Genomic DNA, 21,030 nt, shown 5'->3' on the forward strand with positions numbered 1-21,030 from the left:
CAAAGCTCAGATAACAGGTTGCTTCTTGCTCTTTGCTTCTGATTCCTATCCTGCCTTGACTGTTTCAGACCAGGCCCATCTCTCCCCTCCTCTGGCCTCTTCTAGCACGTATCATTTGTATCTGCCAGATGCTAAATTCTGTAGGTTCTCTGAGGGATTTCTTCTTTCCAAAGCCACAGCCTGCAAAACCTTTCCCTCATCTTTGCTGAATTCTTCTCAGGCCATCCTATGTGGCTCCATCTTCTTCTCCTATAATCTTTCCCTTGGCTGTTTTACTTAATGCTGATATAGATTAATATCACTTGTGAAACTCAGTGAGTGGTTGGAGGGCCAGTGCCTTTCTGAAGCTCCTTGTAGACAGGGTCAATAGCACCAGATCCAGGCACTAGGTAGGGGTTGATGGAAGTGGTACAGAAAGCTGGCTCCCAGGGCAACTGTGAGCTCCCTAAGGGAAGGGGCATAACTCCTTTTTCTGTCTTCTCCTGCACCCAGCTTAGGGCTATGGTTTTGCACATTTGCTGCAAGATGAAAATTTTGAGTTTGAGGCCCAAACTACCCTCCTGCTCTCTGGCTTGCCTATCCCCAAGCCCAGCTCTGGCTTTCTTATTCATCAAAGAGAAGTCTTTTCTGTTTCCCAGAGTCTGGAAGGCTGGGGAAATGTCCAGCTTTTTGTTATTTTAGAACTTTGGGCTAGCAGGGCAGGATCCTGGGTCTACCTGAGGACTACATATTGGAAGAATGATGCCAGTCAAGGAAGGGGCATTTTCCCCATCACTGCTCAGTCTCTGGGTTTTGGATGATGCTGAAAGTTTCTAATTACCAAAAGCAGAAATAAAGTCTGTTTATGGGGATTAAGTACACCTCAGAATCCAATGTTCATGTAATTTTCCTTCCTAAGAAAAGGAAGGTAGTATAGTGGTTAACTGCTGTGGCTGCTAGCCAAAAGGTTGGCAGTTCAAATCTACCAGGCACTCTTTGGAAACTCTGTGGGGCAGTTCTACTCTGCCACATAGGGTCGCTATGAGTCGGAATTGACTCGACAGGAATGGGTTTGGTTTTTTGGGGGGTTTAAGAAAAGGAACAATAGTAGACCCCTGTAACTGCGAGCAACCCAAGTCCCTGATACATGGAATTTTCTAATCATGTGTACTGGGGTGCTATAGTAGGAGGGTCTCTTTGTCAGAGGGTGTGCTCAGCTGCTTACAGTCTTGCCTAGGCTGGTAGCTGTTCAGGAAGTAATAAAAGCTTGATGTATGTGTATGTCTGTGTAAGCTCTGAAAAGAAAGCCAACTTAGAAGCTGGTGATGGAGGGTAAATGTGACCCTATGAAATATCAGAAAAAATATTCTTGCTGAATTAAAAAGTTAGATTACTGTATTTATTAAATTATTAAGGGCCTCTGAAGGGTCATGGAAACCCTGGTGGCATAATGGTTAAGAGCTACGGCTGCTAACCAAAAGGTCAGCAGTTCGAATCCACCAGGCACTCCTTGGAAACTCTATGGGGCAGCAGTTCTACTCTGCCCTACAGGGTTGCTGTGAGTTGGAATTGACCTTATGGTAGCAGGGGTTTTTTTTTTTTTGTGAAGGGTATTACTTCTGTTTTTAAATTATACTTTAGTGATAAATTATATATGCAGTGGCCTTCTTCAATTTGGGGATTTCGAATAGTCTTATAAATACCCAATGAAAATACTGAAACTCATCCTGGGGTGAGGCCAGTAAGAGTTATTGTATTGTTGTGACCAAAAGGAGGTGGTTTAGCATCTGTGCCAGGAACTCTGCAGACCAGTTAGGAGGTGTGGTCTTTGTCCTATAGAAATTTCTATCCAAAACGCTGACTGTTCAAATACACATGAATACATACTGTAACAGAGAGTTGGATAAGTAAATATGGATAAAAGAAGTTACAGAAATATAGGCTGTACAGCTGCACACATAAAAGCTGAATCTGATGCTTGAGAAAGACAGGCTTCTACAGATGCCTTAATAAGCTGTATTAACACAGATCAAGGCAGGCAGCCAAATATACGCATGTGGTCTAAAATAGACAATGGCACAAAATACATCTAAAACAGACAGATGCACAAATAATTTGGGCTTACTGAAGGCTGGGCTTCTGTATGACTTTCCTCAGGGGCCCAGAGTATATAGACACCCAGGCCATTTTGACAGACCTGGGTTAAATACACCAACAGCAAAATTCACAGCTAATGCATTTGTAGTCCTTCATTTAACAAAACATTTTTGGAGGTAGGTATTTTAATTTCATTTTCTTCTAAATGGGTAGCCAACTGTCTCAATGTCATTGATAAATAATCCATTTCTTCCCCACTAACTGAAATGAGAACTTTGCCATATATCTAATTTTCATTTACTTGGATTTATTTCTGGATTTTTACTCTATTCTGATTTGTCTATTCCTTGTTTGCAGAAACCTTATAGCAACATCTTAATAAAATGGTAAGGCAAGATCTCCATCATATTTTAAAACTGTTGATAATTTATTAACATAATTCTTTCAAATTAACTTTAGAATCACTCTGTTAAATTCCAAGTCTTATTCCCCAAAGGAACAAACTCACCTTTAGGATTCTGAATGGAACTTAAGCATATTTATGCATTAGCTGGAGAATGAGTGACAATTTATGACACATTAAGTTTTCTCATCCAGGAATATCATGTACCTTCATTTATTTGTGCCTTAATTTATGCCCTTTAGAAAAACTTTTAGAGTTTTTTTTCACATGAGTCTTATATCTTAAATTTATATCCACTTACCTTACAGATTTTGCTGCTATTGTGACTGGAATTTTTTTTTTTTCCATTTCAATTTCCATCTGGTTATTGCTAGTATAAAGGAAAGCCTTTTTTTTTTTTTTCATACTGGTTTTATACTTAAAGTCATCTTACTAAATTAAAATCTCCTATCAGTTTTTTTTTAGCAGAGTCTCTTGGATTTTCTGAATACTCAGTCATATAATCTGCAAAGAATGGTGATTTTCTGTCTCACTAATTAGTATGCCCCTCCCCTCCTTAAAACTGGTATTTACTGAGCACCCGCTCCACCTGGAAGAACTCGCTCAGCATTTCTCAAGCTGAAAAAACTGAAGAAAAAATTCAAGCCTCGAGTTGCAATAGTGAAGGATTCTATGGGGAAAATATTAAATGATGCAGGAAGCATCAAAAGAAGATGGACGGAATACACAGAGTCATTACACCAAAGAGAATTAGTCGATGTTCAACCATTTCAAGAGGTGGCATATGATCAGGAACCGATGGTACTGAAGGAAGAAGTCCAACCTGCTCTGAAGGCATTGGTGAAAAACAAGGCTCCAGGAATTGATGGAATATCAATTGAGATGTTTCAATAAACAGATGCAGCGGTGGAGGTGCTCACTTGTCTATGCCAAGAAATATGGAAGACAGCTTCCTGGCCAACTAACTGGAAGAGATCCATATTTATGCCTATTCCCAAGAAAGGTGATCCAACCGAATGTGGAAATTATAGAACAATATCATTAATATCACACACAAGCAAAATTTTGCTGAGGATCATTCAAAAACGGCTGCAGCAGTATATTGACAGGGAACTGCCAGAAATTCAGGCTGGTTTCAGAAGAGGACACGGAACCAGGGATATCATTGCTGATGTCAGATGGATCGTGGCTGAAAGCAGCGAATACCAGAAGGATATTTACCTGTGTTTTATTGACTATGCAAAGGCATTCGACTGTGTGGATCATAACAAATTATGGGTAACATTGCGAAGAATGGGAATTCCAGAACACTTAATTGTGCTCATGAGGAACCTTTACATAGATCAAGAGGCAGTTGTTTGGACAGAACAAGGGGATACTGATTGGTTTAAAGTCAGGAAAGGTGTGCATCAGGGTATATTCTTTCACCATACCTATTTAATCTGTATGCTGAGCAAATATACAAGAAGCTGGACTATATGAAGAAGAACGGGGCATCAGGATTGGAGGAAGGCTCGTTAACAACCCGCATTATGCAGATGACACAACCTTGGTTGCTGATAGTGAAGAGGACTTGGAGCACTTACTAATGAAGATCAAAGACCACAGCCTTCAGTATGGATTGCACCTCAACATAAAGAAAACAAAAATCTGGACCAATGAGCAACATCCTGATAAACGGAGAAAAGATTGAAGTTGTCAAGGATTTCATTTTACTTGGATCCGCAATCAATGGCCATTGAACTGGCAGTCAAGAAATCAAAAGAGGCATTGCATTGGGTAAATCTGCTGCAAAGGACCTCTTTAAAGTGTCAAAGAGCAAAGATGTCACCTTGAAGACTAAGGTGCGCCTGACCCAAGCCATGGAATTTTCAATCGCATCAGATGCACGTGAAAGCTGGACAATGAATAAGGAAGACTGAAGAAGAACTGACACCTTTGAATTGTGGTGTTGGTGAAGAATATTGAATATCCCATGGACTGCCAAAAGAACAAACAAATCTGTCTTAGAAGAAGTACAACCAGAATGCTCCTTAGAAGCAAGGATGGCGAGACTGCGTCTTACATACTTTGGACATGTTGTCAGGAGCGATCAGTCCCTGGAGAAGGACATCATACTTGGCAGAGTACAGGGTCAGTGGAAAAGAAGAAGACCCTCAATGAGGGGGACTGACACAGTGGCTGCAACAATGAGCTCAAGCATAACGATTGTAAGGATGGCTCAGGACCGGGCAGTATTTCAGTCTGTTGTGCACAGGGTCGCTGTGAGTCGGAACCGACTTGACAACACCTAACAACAACAACAACACTCCACCTGTGGTGCTGTGGACATGGCGGCGTTGCACAAGGCAGGTGTGGTTTCTGCTTCCATCAAGCTAATCTAGCAGAGTAGAAAGATAAAAGTTAGCCAGTTACGCAAAAACTTACAAGTGTGGTAAGTTCTGTTTAGGAAGAGTAGTCTTTGCCCCAGGACCATATAAAGGTAAACCTAACCTATCTGGGAATCACGTAGGAAGTGATTTGAGAAAGTGCCTTTTACGTTGAGATATGAGAGTTTAGGGGGAGTTAGGTGAAGTGGGGACAAAGAATCGTGCACTGGGATGCTGGCAGAGGGAACAGTTATGTACAGACAGGAAGCAGGATGCATCATGTCAAGTTTTAAGAACTGAAAGAAAACCACTGAGGCTGGAGTGTAGCGAGCAGGAAGAAAAGATACAGATAAAGCTGGAGGGGTAGGCAGGAGTCAGACCACGCAGGTTATGTTCACGAGTTTGGACTTTATTCTAAAGGTAACATAAAACTACTGAAGGGCATGAAGGGTTTTAAGGAGAGTGATATGATTTGATTTGTATTAAAACAAATGATTATTCATTTTAAAAAACGTTCTAAGCACCTAGTATGTGGCCTGTTTTAGGTACTAGGGATAGAGCTACAAACACAACAAAGTCCTTACTTTCATGGAACTTACATTCTCATGGGAGGAAATAGGCAATAAGCCAATAAATGAGCAAATACATGTTATATCAGACGTTAAGTGCTATGGAGAAAAATAAGCCAGGGTAAGGATGACAGGGAATGCCAGACACACGTGCAAAGGGGTCTGTCTGTTATTTCACCTGGAATGATCGGGAAGGACCTCACTGGAAAGGTCATGTTTGTATAAAGAAGGATGTGAGGGATCAAGCCATATGAGAGTATCTGGGGAAAGAGCATCTCAGGTAAGGCGAACAAGGGCAAAGACCCTAAGGCAAGAAAGTCTTAGCACGTTAAAGGACTAGCAAAGCAGTCAGTGTGGTTAGAGCAGAGTGGCAAAGGGGAGAGAAGCAGGAACTGAACCCAGGGAAGTCACGGAACTGATCATGTAGGGCTTTGTAGGGTCTTTGGCTTTTGCCGTCAGTGAGATGTGAAGCTCCTGGAAGATTCTGAGCAGAGAAGCCACGTGATTTTATTTAACCTCTTAAAAGGGTAACAGAATAGAGGGTCCTGGACAGAGCAGGAGAAAAATATAGAATAAAATTAAAACAATTTGTGTATAAATATCTGAAAGAGAAACTAGTTTGTACTGTAAACTTTCTCCTAAAGCACAATAAAAAAAAAAAAAAAAAAGGCTGAACCCCGCTGATGATGACTAAAGCTCCCAGAGTCTAAAAAAACAAAGATACCAGGATACCGTATGGGTAATGGGTTATAAGGGACAAGGACAAAGGCCAACAGGCAAGTTAGGGGACTACTACAATCTTCCAGGCAAGAGATGATGGTTTAGACTTGGGTGATAATGGTGGAGGTGATGGGAAGTAGTTGTATTTGAATATATTTCAAAGGCAGAGCTGCCAGAATTTCCTGGTTGGAAAGAAAGGCATTAAGGAGGATTCCGAGGGCTCTGGGCTGAACAACTAAATTGGAAGGAGAGAGTACCTGTTAACTGAGACGAGGAAGACTGAGGGAGAAAAAGGTTTGTGGAATAAATCTGGAATTCAGTTTTGGACATGATGAAGTGAGATATCTATAGACATCCGAGGGGAGATGCTGAGTAGGCAGTTGTACATATGAGTCTGAGTCTGAGGACAGGCCTGGGTTAAGATAACGATTTGGGAGTCTTTAGCATACAGAGGGGGCTTAAAGCCTTGAGGCTGTACAGAACTACCTAGAAAGTAAGCATGAACAGAGAAGAGAAGCCTGAAGACTGCCTTGCGGAATTCCAATATTAAGAGGTTGGGGAAAAGGATGAACCAACAAAGAAGGCTGAGCAGGAGCAGTCAGTGAGGGAGGAGGAGAGCCAAGACAGAATGATGCCTCAGAACAAGTGAAGAAATTGTTCAAAGGAGAGAGATCAACTATGTCACATGCTGCTAAGAGGTCTAATGAGTTGGGCACTGAGATTTGATAACTGGATTAGGAATATGGAGGTTTTCTGTAACCTTGGAGAATCTCCCCTTCCTCCTGTGGTGTGAGGTAAAAGTCTGATTAGAATGGGAGATCACGTGGGCTCCAGTATGGAGAATGGATAAAGCCAAAAACCAAACCCATTGCTGTTGAGTCAACTGCGACTCAGTGACCCTCTAGGACAGGGCAGAACTGCCCCATAGGGTTTCCAAGCAGTGGCTGTGGATTCAAACTGCTGACCTTTTGGTTAGCAGCTGAGCTCTTAACCACTGCACCACTAGGCCTCCGGAGAATGGATAGTGGTGGATAAAGTGTGGATATGAGTGAGGCTATGCTCCTTAAAAGCAAGGATGGCCAGACTTTGTCTTATGTACTTTGGACATGTTATCAGGAGGGACCAGTCCCTGAAGAAGGACATCATGCTTGGTAAAGTAGAGGGTCAGCGAAAAAGAGGAAGACCCTCAATAAGAAGGACTGACACAGTGGCTGCAACAATGGGCTCAAACATAGCAACGATTGTGAGGATAGTGCAGAATCGGGCAGTGTTTCGTTCACTGTATGTAGGGTCGCTATGAGTTGGAACTGACTCGATGGCACCTAAAAATAACAAAAACAACAGTTAGATATAGTCACGGGGGAAATGACTGGAGCTAGGCAATGGAATGGGGAGATGATATTTAGGGGGTAGAAATAACAGGCCTTGGTAATGGATTGGCTATAGGTTGTGCGAGATAAAGGAGTAGGAGGAATGAAAGATGACCTCTATGCAACTGGCAGGAGTAACTAAGTAGATGGTGGTTGAATTTACTGAGATAAGGAATGTAGGCAGTAGAGCAAAGGAAGACTACAAGCTCAGTACTGGACATAGTGAAATGCTTGTGACACATGAAAGAAAAGGCATCTAGTATGTACCTGGATCTACATATGTCTGCAGCATGAAGACATGGAACACAGAGAGGTCTGCACTGAAGATAAGGATTTAAGAATCATCAAACTGTAAATCATAACTGAAGCAATCAGAGTGGTTCAGATTTTCCTGAGAGAGAAAATGTACAAGAGCAAAGACACAGCACCGAGGAGAATAACATGTAAAGAAAATTACTTCTGTTCTCATCTTCTACCTGTCTCCTCCCGTTTAGGGAAGCTGATGAAACTAGTTTGCTCATAAGCAGCTAAGCATAAAAAAAAAAAGCATACAGAATCAGAAATAACTTTAAAACAAGGAAGCTACTGCACTAAAGTTATTTTATCACAAGAGGGAAATGAAAGCAGAAGCAGAAGAACTCGAATGATTCTGCGACTGTAGCTGGATGCTTATATGGCAGTCCTACTAAACCAACAATCCTATCTCCTTCCCTTTTTGAAGAAGTGACAACCATAAATGAGGTGGTCATGGGCAAGGGGAGTTAAGGGCAGCCTCTAACAGTTGGCTCCCTCCCCTATCTGTGTGGCACTTGGCACTCTGCAGTACAACCACCCTGTGAGGCTCGATAAGCCTATCTGACAGATGAGGAAGCAAACTCAGAAAGGTCTGAATACTTAACTGATGTCACAAAGAAGCCTGTATCCACTATACTGTGGGGAAAAGGAAGGGAAAAACCTGTTTCACAAATGCTTCAAGTGAAGATTGTCTGTGTTCAGGTGCATCAGTCTAATGTGGGCTGAAGGGTTAGGTCCTCCCTTAGATCCTGTGGTGAGGATCACCAGAGCAATTGACCCAGCACTTACAAACCCTCTCCTATTCCAGGCATGGATCACTTGCCCTGGTCCTGCAGTAGGTCAGCTACATATACAGCAACTCCAAGAACACTGGCTGAGAAGAACCCAGCAACCTCTTAAAATGCTCCCCCACTTCAGCCTCCAGGCTGGCCTTATGAGGAGGTAGAATAGAGTCCTCAAAAGGGGATACACTTCTGCACTCCCCTCCTACTCTCACTTGACTGTGCCTGAAACTTTATTGAGAAAATAGAAACCTCCATCAAACGGGAAACCCCACCTACGAATCTCTAATCCTATCTGCTTTAGCACCCATCTTCTCTGCCTTCTTTCATGCTACAAGGGAGAATTTTCTTCCTCCTCTAAAGGGCCAATACCTCCAGATATGCTCTGGATCCTGTGCCCTCTCTGACCCAAGGACTGTTCTTTCTATTTTCTCTTCCCCTCCTGCATCTTTCCCCCCTTCTCCCTTTCTCTACTGGATCACTGCATTAGCAGATAAAAAGCTGTAGATGGTCCCATATTAAAAACACGAAACCAAAAAAAAACTTTCCCCTTGCACACCCATGTTCATTGCAGCATTATTCACAACAACAAAATAATGGAAAGAACCTAAGTGTCCATCAACAGATGAACTGATAAACTGTGGTACATACACACAATGGAATACTATGCAATGATAAAGAATGATGAATTTGCAAAACATCTCACGACATGTGAAACTGGAGGGTATTATGCTGAGTGAAAAAAGTCAATCACAAAAGGACAAATATTGTACGAGACCACTATTATAAAAAGTCAAGAAAAGGTTTGCACACAAAGAAAAATTCTCTGATGGTTACCAGGGTTGGGAAGGGGAGAAAGGGAAAATCACTAACTAGACAGTAGACACGTGTTAACTTTGGTGAAGGGAAAGGCAGTACACAATACGGGGGAAGTCAGCACAATACAACCAAGGCAACGGAAATCACTGAGAGGAATGCAAGAACAAAAGGCAATGGCAGTAAATACTATAACATATACAATCCTGCAATGACAGTAATAAAAATAATTTATGAGTGGATACATAGGTAGATATGTATACAGAACAGGTTGGGAGAGGGTGTATGGGAATACACTCACATGCATATACAGGTTTGACTGTGGATATTTCTACACATGTGCTGCGTGTATATTCATACATATAATAGAGCACACAAGGGAAAACAAAAAAAAACCCAGTGCCGTCGAGTCGATTCCGACTCATAGTGACCCTATAGGACAGAGTAGAACTGCCCCATTGAGTTTCCAAGGAGCGCCTGGTGGATTTGAACTGCCGACCCTTTGCTTAGCAGCCGTAGCACTTAACCACTACGCCACCAGGGTTTCCTTCACAAGGGAAAAAGCCATGGAAATTTCACAGACGTAACCAAATGCCTCCAGTGTCTGAGTTATTGGGCTTGAAGGCTAGAGACCATAGTCTTGGGAGACATCCAGGTCAACTGGCATAACAGTTCACGGAGACAATGTTCTACATCCTACATAAGTGAGTAGTGACTAGGGTCTTAAAAGCTTTCGAGCGGCCATCTAAGATACAATTATTGGTCTCTTTCCTTCTGGAGCAAAAGAGAGTGTCATGGATTGAATTATATCCCCCCAAGAATGTGTGTATCAGTTGGGCTGGGCCATGATTCCTGGTATCGTATGACTTTGCTATATGTTGTAAATCCTGCCTCTATGATGTTAATGAGGGAGGATGGGTGGCAGTAGTGTTAGTGAGGCATGACTCAACCTACAAGACTGGATTGTGTCTTGAGGCAATCTCTGGAGATACAAAAGGAAGAAGCGAGCAAGCGGAGAGCGGAGGGACGGGGGACCTCATACCACCAAGGAAACAGTGCCAGGAGCAGAGCATGTCTCTTGGACCCGGGGTTCCTGCGTGAAGAAGCTCCTAGTCTGGGGGATGATTCATGAGAAGGCTGACAGAGAGAGAAAGCCTTGCCCTGGAGCTGACACCTTGAATTTGGACTTTTAGCTTACATTACTGTGAGAAAATAAACTTCTCTTTGTTAAAGCCATCCACTTGTAGTATTTCTGCACTAGATGACTAAGACAGAGAGTGAAGAAAACCAAAGACTCAAGGAAGCAATTAGTCCACAGGACTAACGGACCACAGGAACCACAGCCTCCACTAGTGTGAGACCAGAAGAACTAGATGGTGCCTGGTTACCACTACTGACCATTCTGACTGGGATCACAGTAGAAGGTCCCAGTTACAGTGGGTGGGAAAAAAAAAGAACAAAATTCTTACCGGTCTGAGACAGACTGGAGGAACCTCTGAGACTATAGCCCTTACCCAAACCACTGCCATCGAGTCGATTCCGACTCATAGTGACTTATATAGCCCTTAGACACCCTTTTAACTTGAAATGAAGCCACTCTCAGAGATCACCTTTCAGCTGAAAAGACAGGCCTATAAAATAAACAGTAACACCCGTGAGGAAAGTGCTCCCTAGAACAATCATCTATATGAGAACAAAAGGACAATATCAGACCAAAAGCAAAGATGAAAAGGCAAGAAGGGGCAGGAAAACCAGACGAATGGAAACGGGGAACTCAGGGACGTAACAGGGAGAGAGCTGACACATTGCGGGGATTGCAATTTCATGTAACAATTTGTGTATAAATTATTGAATGGGCAGCTAATCTGCTCTGTAAATCTTCACCTAAAGCACACACAAAAAAAAAAAAGGGGGGGGAAAGAAAATATTGGTATTGAAATACCTTCCCTTGACCCCATATATCATTCCAGCCACTATCCTATTTCTCTGCTCCATGGTCACAGCTGAATTTATCATCAATTACTTAAAATTTTAACCACATATGATTTTATGATTTCATTACATAATATACCAAAGGGCCTCTGTAATACATGTAAATTATGAAGCATAATAAAAAATAAATACCCATAAACCTACAACCCAATCTAAAAACTAAAACTTTATTAATAATGTGCTCCTCCTCCCAATTCCATTCCTTGCCTTCCTATCAAAGGTAACTACTGTACTGAATTTTTGCTTCTCATTACTCCCTCTTTTTAAACAGCATTTTCAACATATATGTATCTTAATATATCCCTAACAAAATTTATTTAGTGCTGATTGTTTATGAGCTTTATATAGCATTATATTTTATGTACTTATGTAGTTTTCTTTTTCAGTCAATACTATGTTTCTAAGATTTATCCATATATTGTGTATAAATGTAATTCATTCACTGTCATTTTGTATAATCCATTGTTTAAATATCCCACAATTTCAAGTTTTTATATTTTTCCATCTCTGAACAGTATTGCTGTGAATATTCTCCTGATGCACACGTACAAGTTTACCTGGAGTATATTCCTAGGATGGACTTAGGGTAATTATAAGGTAAAGTCAAATCATATCTCACAGAGATTATACCTATTTATCGAAGCCCTGGTAGTGCAGTGGTCAAGAGCTTGGCTGCTAACCAAAAGGTCAGCTGTATGAATCCACCAGCCGCTCCTTGGAAACCCTATGGGGCAGTTCTACTCTGTCCTATAGCATTGATAAGAGTCAGAAATGGCTCGACAGCAACAGGCTTTGGTTATGAGATTTCTTTTTGATATATACCCTTGCCAACATTTGAGATAGGAACAGCTTTCTTAATTTTTGCCAATCTTGTGAGTTTGTAAATTGGTATCTTATTGTAGTCTTAATTTTAATTTCTTTGATTATTAATAAGGTTGATTATCTCTTTGTGCTTATCTGCTATTAGCCTCTTTAGTAAAATGCCTTTAAATGCTTTGATTCCATTTTGGATCATCTTTTTCTTATTGATTTGTGGGAGGTTTTTATATATTCTGGATGTTAGACATTGTTAGTAATGTGTGTTGCAAATCTTTTCCTAATTCACAGTTTATCCTTTTCTTTATGGTACATTCTGGTGAACACAGTTTCTTAAACTTGGTTAACCAAACTTATTAATCTTTTCTTTTATAGGAAGCTACTTTGTATCTTATTTAAAAAATCCTTCCTTACCCCAAGGTTACAAAGATATTGTTTTCTTTGAGAAGTTTTACCTTTCATCTTTGAGTTTTAATCCACCTGGAATTGACTTTTAACGTATAATGTGAAGCAGGAATTCAATTTCCTTTTAGGCAATACCAGCAGAATTACTCAGCCAAGCCTAGTCTAAATTGCCAACTTAGGCTCAATTTTAGAAACTCGTAAGTCATTAGAAAGTTATTTAGAAAATTTCTCAACTTAGACATTGTTATGGATTCAATTGTGTCTCCCAGGAATATGTGTTGCGAATCCTAACCCCTATCCCTGTGGTTATGGTGTAACAGATTACTTTTATGTGGACTTTCTTGCCATGGTCTTGTACCTCCTACCTAACAACCTCCCTCATCTCTAACCTTGAAGAGAAGATGCGACATTTGGCTAATCTCTAAGACTGTAGGAAGACATAACATACTAGTCTTTGATGTCACACTGGCCCTTACTGTGTAACGCCAAGGTGAGAATTTCACATATAAACCCTGAATTTCTGCTCACTTACTGAGAGAATACAGAGACAGAGTATCACTCTCTCAACTCTAACACTCTCCAAAGAGGAGACCCTGCCAGAGGTGCAGGCTGAGACTCTGCCCGCCGCCATTGACCTTGGATCCTAGCTAAGGGGAACCTCCGTGGAGTATGAGCCATGGTCAAGCCTTCCTCCGGACATCTCTGGTTAAAGGTAAAAGCCTGAAGTCTAAAGATCTGGACTCCAACCATTGAACTAACATTGTAATTGTCAATTATGATTCTTCAATTCTAAATGAGTGTTACAAAGTCTTACTTGCATGACTTGCCATGGCTAGCTTGCAATAAACTAAATGAGTTCATGTAAGTCAAACCTGGGTAGCTCTGTATTAACTTCTAAGATTAAATCGTATACCACAGAGGATGGGTTGAACAGCAGACTGGACACAGCAGAAAAATTAGTGAACTCAAATATAAATTATCTAAAGTTGAAGGACAGAGAGAAAAAGAGAATGAAAAAATATAGAACATTGTTTGATACTTGTGTATAATATCAAACAGGGTAACATACATGTAATAGGAGTCTCAGAAGAAGAGGATAGAAAGAGGAATCCCGGAAGAAAAATTTTAAGGGATAGTAATTGAAAATTTCCCAAAATTTATGAAAGACTCATCAGGAGATCCCAAGCAGAAAATTAAAAAGATGCTCACAACCATGGACATGATAGTCTAAGTGTTGAAAACCAAAGACAAACTCTTAAAAGCAGCCAGAGAATAAATGCCAGATTATATTCAGAGCAACAAGAATCTTGGCTGTTTCTTGTAAGAAACAATGGAAGCCAGTGGAATTGTATCTTTAAAATGCTAAAAAGAAAAAAAAAATCAACTTAGAATTCTTTTTGAATATTGAAATATCTTTTGATGAAGGCAAAATAAAAACATTTTTCAGACAACTGAAGCTGAAAGAATCAGTTACGAGTAGATCCATATTACACAAAATTCTAAAAGAAGTTTTTTGGGCTGAAGGTAAATGATACCAGATAGAAATCTGGATTTGAAGGAGGTATGAAGGACATCAGAAATGGTAAACATGTGGGTAGATACAAAAGAATATTTTTTGTCTTAAATTCTTCAAAGTAAGGCCACTGTTAAGGCCTTCAGAGATCTCAAGCACTGTCAAGATTGATTATGGAACCCCTGCTCAAATGTAATTCACAATTAAATCTAAAAAAAAAACAAAACTAAAAGTAAAAGTAAAAGGAAGTCAATCAAAGTTCTGACTTATCTCACAGTAACTGTTCAAATGCTTTTCAAAAAACTCTTACTTTTTTTTTCCTCCCTCTTAATTTTGGTGTCTCTATTTGCTAGTGCCCTGAACATATATTTGTTATCAAATAATGAGAGACGATAGGGTGACCCAACAATTCTGGGATTTCAGTGCTGAAACTGGGACAATTCTGAGCAAGCTGTGATGGTTGGTCATCTTAATTGGGGCCCAAATTAAGGTCCTGAGGAGAGAGGTGGCCCTGAGAGTAGCAGTCAGCACAGTTTTGCTGGGGACAAGAAAAAAGGTCATAAAGTGTATGACACTTGCTGTCTGCATGAAATTAGACTTGCCCTTTAACTGAAGCAAAAATTCTTATTTCTCCCTCTCCCACCCTTTGTATCCTGTGTTTAATACTTCAAAGACATTATGTCCGCCTGGGAGTTGGTGTATCATGAAGCAAAAACAAAAAGCAGGGATGACATTTTGCCTTCTCTTTGGAACTATAACCCCAGCCCCTCAGGATACTTCTGGTCTGATCCCATCTTTTATCAATGTGCTCTGGGAAAGTATATAAAATGTTTAAATGTTAATTGCTAAATGAAACCTATTAAAAAGAAGGCAATTGGCTGGAAAAACATACCATAACCAGGTATCGTGATTTTCAGGTGGTAAATGGAAGATTATAGAATATGAAGTCACACAATCCAAATTTCTGATCCACCACTTACTCATTGGGTGACTCTGGGCAAGTGACTTAACATTTATACATCTCATTTTCCCAAATATATATGTAAGACGGAAATAGTAATACCTCGTAAGTTTGTATAGGAAGCTCTGAGTCTCAGTTTCCTCATCTGTTAAATGGGGATAATAATGGTAAACCTATGTCACTGGGTTGTTGGGGGAATTAAATGAGTTTACATATGTGAAGTACTTAGAATTATGTGTTGAATAAGGGTGAGTTATTATTATTAACAAACAAGCTAATCCATTTCCTTTACAGCTTGTATCACTTCCTGAAATTATCTTGTTTTTAAGCTCCATGAGCCACAGGCTTTGTGCCTAGTTCACCTCAACACCTAGAACAGTGCCTGGCACACAACAGACCTGATGCTCCCTTCTCTGCTATATAACTGCAATTACTCCTTCAAGATCACCAATGACCTCCATGCTGCCAAATCTGACAGACAATCCATTCTCCATTCAGCACCCAGGGTGAGTTCTTTAAAATTTAAATCAGTTTATCACTCCCCTGCTTAAAGCTTTTCATTGATATCCTTGCATTTAGAATAAAATCTAAACTCCTTTCCATGGTTCACAAGATCTGTACAATGGAGGGTGGAGCGGGCCTTCTACCTCACTGTGCTATTCTCTATTTTCCAGTCTCAGTGGCTTTCTGTAAGTTCCTAAATTATGCCAAGCTCTTTTCAGCCACAGGACCTTTGCATTTGATGTCTTCTCTGCCTGGAATACTCTTCTCTAAGTTCCTTACATGGCTGGCTCCTTCTCAGTATAGTAGTTAGAAACACACATTCTGAAACCATACTGCTTGGGTTCTAATTCTGACTCTACCACTTACTACCTGTGTGACAGTGGCAAGTTACTTAACCTCTCTTGTGCCTCAGTTGCCTCACCTTAAAATAGGAATAATAATAATAATATGTACCTCATTGGGTAACTCATTAAATGAATTAATATACAGTGCTTAGAATGGCCTGGTACTTGTTAAGCACCACTATGATCATGATCTTTCAGGTGTCAGCTTAAACACTGCCTTTTCAGAGAGCCTGTTTTTTATCATAGCACCTAGTACTCACCACAATCTGTAAATATTTTATCTTTTGTTTACTTGATGATGCCCAAACAGAATTTGGATCTTCTGTGTCTTATTTACTATTACAGGCTCAGCATCCAGCACAATGCCCGATACAGAGCAGGTGTTCCTCTGCTCATACTGCCTTTGCTTAGCTGGAGTTTCCACGGCAGTCAGTATACATTCCGTAGCCAACTCGTTTTTGTGTTTCTGCACTGTTCCTTTCTTCCACATGTCAGGCTTAGCTTTTGCTCTTACACTTTTGCTTTTCCTTATTTTTCCTGAGCTCTTTGCCTACTGATGAGCCCACAATACATGCTCAGTATAAGCTTGAGGAGTGATCGCAGTTGCTGCCTTTCAAGAAAGATGGCCCAGAGCAGCTCTACATTCTGCACACACTTTTACAAAGGAAGAGACAATGATTCTATAAGAAATAGTGAGGTCAGCTGGCTGTTCTCTTACCTGATCTGCTGTGGTTGGTGGCGGCAAATCTGCAGAGAGCGAGAGCATCCGCAGGGAGGCCTCCAACTGCTGGGGAGGCAAAAAGAAGTTGGGCACCACAACGGGCTCTGGGCTGTAATAGCTGTTAAGGGACAAATTTCTAAGGGACAGATTTCTACCCTCCTGCCAGGCCAGGGTCTCCACTGACCTCATTCATCGCCATTCATGTTTCTTTTACTGATTATTTCTATTCACGAATCCTTTGCTCACACGGTTCCTACCCGTAAAGTCTCTCCCACTCCTAACAAATCATACTCTATTATGGCTCAGTTCAAATCTTGCCTCCTCCAGGAAGCCTTCTCCTAATCTTAGCCCAGTGATCCTTCCTTCCTCATATCATAGAGCATGATCGGCAACACAGGATAATGCTTGATTATTTAGTGCGACATGGTTGTTTCCCCAATATTCCCTAAGCTCCTCAGAGGGCAGAGGTGGTATAGTTTCCTTCAGTCACCTCACTACTCTCCCTTCCCTATAGCCCCTCATAAGGATGGGAGGCAGCAAGTGAATAATACTTGCTAATGGCCTCCTGGCCAAAAACTGACCTGTTGGAAGTCAATCAGACAGTGTGGGGTGGAAGGGTGGCTCCAGGGACTGTGTCTTAGGTTGGAGGGAGACGCCTGACACTGAAGAAGAGCCTGTCCTACTGGTAGCTCTCTATTCACACACAGGATGAGAACATAAGGGGATTAGAACAGAAGTGCCTGTGGACACAGCTGAACCACCCAATCTGGTTATGAGTCCTAGAAGGCAGGTACCATATCTTGCACTTCTCTGTATCCTCCTGAGGTGCTCTACAAATTTATTGAAATCAAAGCACTGATTGAGTTTGGTTGAACTTCAGAGGTGAGGGATTATTTTGATGTTCCAATTTTTTGTTCCTTTTCAATAATTAAAGGAGGCCTGGTGGCACCGTGGTTAAGTGCTGGGCTGCTAATCAAGAGGTAGGGGGTTTGAACCCTCCAGTTGCTCTTCAGGAGAAAGATGCGGCAGTCTGTTTCTATAAACATTTACAGGCTTGGAAACCCTATGAGGTAGTTCTACTGTCCTACAGCGTTGCTATGAGTTGGAATTGACTCTATAGCAGTGGGTTTGGTTTTGAGTTGGGTTCAATAATTTTAGCAAATAGCCGAGTGTGGTTCCTATTCAAATCAAGTTTTCTATTTTATTATTATTCTTTCATGCTAGACTTTGAACTCCAAGGGGGCAGGGATATCTGTCCCCTTCATAGTTGTATTTCTGTCACCTAGCACCTATCATAGTACATGGAACACAGTTAAGTGCTTAATAAATACCGACTGAATGAATGAAATGCATCTATTCCTTGCTTTGGTTTAAGCCCCTAATTTTTCTGTAGAGGTGGGGGTGGAGTTTGAGATCCTAAAGGGAAAGGGCCCTGCCTTTTGAGTGCAGGCCGTCTCAAGAGGCCCGGGGGGGAGGCAGGATATATTTGTTGATGCTGTGCGGAAGGCACAGCTTTGCTGTGAGGTGTCAGTGGTGTGTCTAAAGCGCTGCAACTCTTTTCAGTCCATCACCTTGTTACTCTCTCTCCATCTTTAAGCTCTTCTCAGCTTATGAAAATGCTCAAGTCTTCCATTTAGGGGAAAACAAAACAATCCTGACCTTGCGTTCTCTACTAGTTACCCCTGAGATCTGTCACTTACTAGATGAATAACTTCAGGAGGGTTCACTTTTTGTGCCTCGGTTTCTTTGTAAAAGAGGTATAATAACAGTATATATATGTTTCGAGGATTAAATGAGTTTATACATACAAAATGGTTAGAACGATGAGCATTCAATAAATGTGACATCTCTTTCACTGACCATACACTCTGAGCACATTCAAACTGATTGTAATGGCAGCCATGTCAGAAGCCAAGACAGAACTCCAGAGGAGGCAGTCTGCTTTCAGTGCTATCTCCAGCCATCTGACCCTATAAGCCCTTGCTGAGCCCATACCCTCTACCCTTAGGTTTCTCTGTCTTGCATCAAGAATCACATCTGAATGGTGCTTTTGTTTCTATTTGTTTGATTTTTTTTTCAAGAACCCTGTGAAACTGTGATAGTTCAATCTACATTTACCGATCACCTCTCTTTGCAAAGTCTGGTACTGGGGCCAGAAAAAAAAGACAAGAACCCTGATCTGGGGAAGTTATGTTCTGGTGGGTGAAGGATTAGTGCCTTCATTTTATAGGTGAACACTGAGGCTCAGAGAGGTTAAACTATATGCCCAAAGTCACACAAGTAATAAGGAGTTGGATCTACAAGGGTCTAGAAGACAGACTCCCTGACTTCTAGTAGAGAAAAGAGCTCTATTCAATAAAGCAAAGTACTTTACCTAACAGCAATAACCCTGCTTGTTGGGATGCCAGGTGAGTTGATCTGAGCAGCTTATTAGGCTATGGTGGTAGGGTCTGTTGATGGTCCCAAGTGTTTCCCTTTCCCTCTAACTTGCCAGTCTGCATTTCAAGGAGGGAGGCGGGATTGACAGATGCCCCTTCACTCCATTAACAATGCCAGACTGGGGGCTTGGGCCAGTCCATCTCAATACCGTCCACTTCCCCTTGGTGCCATCACTTGCTCCATATATATAATTAAAAAAAAATTAGTTCTTACACAAGTCATTATATAAATCTGAGCCTCAGTTTCCTCACTTGCAAAAGAGAAATGATGATATCTACCTTAAAGATTTGCTGTGATGATTGAATAAAACACATATGTAAGTGCCTGGCACAGAGCAAATCCTCAATCAATGGTAGTACTCTTCCTCCCCCTCCCTGTGTCCTCCACTTCTATTTTAACTGAGATGAATGGTCTCATTCCATAGATCAATAGCCTTGCCTTCAGTTGGTAAAATATCCCACAGATTAATCACATAAATCTAGCTAGGCTGGATTAGTGAATATGCTACCAACACCTAGACTCAATTCAAGGTATTATGCTTCAGAAGGCTGGTGTTAATGGTAAAATTGTAAGCACCTTCTCAGTGCAAGAAGGAGCCTTGGTAGCGCAGTGGTTAGGCCTCGACTGCTAACTCAAAGGTCGGCAGCTGGAACCCACCAGCTGCTCCATGGGAGAAAGATGTGGCAATCTGCTTCAGTAAAGATTACAGCCTTGGAAACCCTATGGTGCAGTTTTACTCTGTCTTACAGGGTCACTACGAGCCAGAATCAACTTGACGGGCAGCCTTTCAAAGGAGGGTCTTCTCATGCCCTTCAGCACGTTACATGAGGGTGCCCACTGCTCATGTTCATGCTAAGTTAGTCTAAGCACCAGCATCCAAAGTGCCCAGAGCTGGCTTGCAGGGCCACTGTGGGAAACACCAAAGGATACAGAAGGAGATTCTGCCTTGTTGACACCTCTGAACCAGGTGTTACTTGCTTCTGCCTGATGTCAGACGAGTCGATGGGTGGCCCCTTATGGTTTTCTCTTCTGGTTTGGGAGGCTAGGTGTACAGAGAGTTTCTCAAAGCTATCAGTAGAGTCACTTGGCTCACTGGAGGCAACCTCATTCTCAGTCTGAGGCTCTGGTTTGGGCTCCTTTTCCTCGCTTGCCCTTGATGAACTCCATCCAACAAAGGTGTTGCTCTGTTGGGTTCCTGAAAGTGTCAGGTGTGAGATGAGCTGAGGGTTTGCTGAGGCAGGCTCTTCAACCTTGCTCTTAGAGGATCCATCCTCACACGGAACATGACTTTGGCTAGGAGAACCCTTTCTAGGCAGGTGAAACTTAGCAGCCCTTTCTGGGCTGGAGAGAAAGCTACTTCTGACCTGAAGCTCCTCCCTGGGGGAAGGCTCTGAAGAAGGACAAGAGGGACTTTCTCTCTGCACCTCATTAGGCTGAAGACTGATGACTTCACTTGTGTCTGAAACAAAACTGGACCAAGGGCTGGTTTTGTCTGTCACGGTGGTGATCTCATTTAGAGTCCTGGGCTCAATGATGTCTTCTTCATAGTCCTCATCGCTGTAGGCCAGGCCTGCCTCAGTGTCCTCACTGCTCTGCATCTTTGTAAACATCAGTGATTCAGCATCATTTTTGGGTGCTGTATGTCCCAGAGCCTCATGGAGCATTCCCCTCCCATCTGAAGTCTCTTCAAGAGTAGGGGGAGAAGGGGAATTTGTGCCCCTATCTGGAGCTCTTGCCAACGGGTGGTATGAAGTTCTGCTTCGTTCTTGTATGGCCTCTGTGTCCTGAGCATCTGGGAGGATGGTAACCTCTTGGCTTCTACTTCTGGCTTGGTGAGAACTCAAAGACACTTGAGAATTCCTGGTGATAGTCTGCAGATCTGAACAGCAACACATTAGCACTCTTACTACAAGGCAGGGCCACAGATCACTCAAGT

At 41.7% G+C, this 21,030-nt stretch overlaps 2 protein-coding genes across 3 annotated transcripts in view; both read right to left on the reverse strand.

Moving 5' to 3' along the window:
• The window catches only part of UCP3 (uncoupling protein 3), a 52,881-nt gene extending 36,125 nt beyond the window's left edge, over positions 1 to 16,756 (reverse strand). Inside the window, exon 1 of the mRNA XM_064288686.1 lies at positions 16,653 to 16,756. The gene's annotated coding sequence lies outside the window, so the exon portion shown is untranslated. The remainder of the gene's footprint in view (positions 1 to 16,652) is intronic.
• The window catches only part of C2CD3 (C2 domain containing 3 centriole elongation regulator), a 168,538-nt gene that overhangs the window by 8,271 nt on the left and 139,237 nt on the right, over positions 1 to 21,030 (reverse strand). Inside the window, exons 31-32 of one of the 2 annotated variants that reach the window (XM_010599587.3) lie at positions 20,025 to 20,973; positions 16,653 to 16,764 (exon numbers count right to left, since the gene is read on the reverse strand). In XM_010599587.3, the coding sequence (XP_010597889.1) occupies positions 16,653 to 16,764; positions 20,025 to 20,973 (1,061 nt within the window). Of the gene's footprint in view, positions 1 to 16,652; positions 16,765 to 20,024; positions 20,974 to 21,030 lie in introns of those variants that run through there. The other variant, XR_010322490.1, reaches the window with a different exon arrangement.

Source organism: Loxodonta africana, chromosome 7 (genome assembly GCF_030014295.1).
Source record: "Loxodonta africana isolate mLoxAfr1 chromosome 7, mLoxAfr1.hap2, whole genome shotgun sequence".
Taxonomy (NCBI): domain Eukaryota; kingdom Metazoa; phylum Chordata; class Mammalia; order Proboscidea; family Elephantidae; genus Loxodonta; species Loxodonta africana.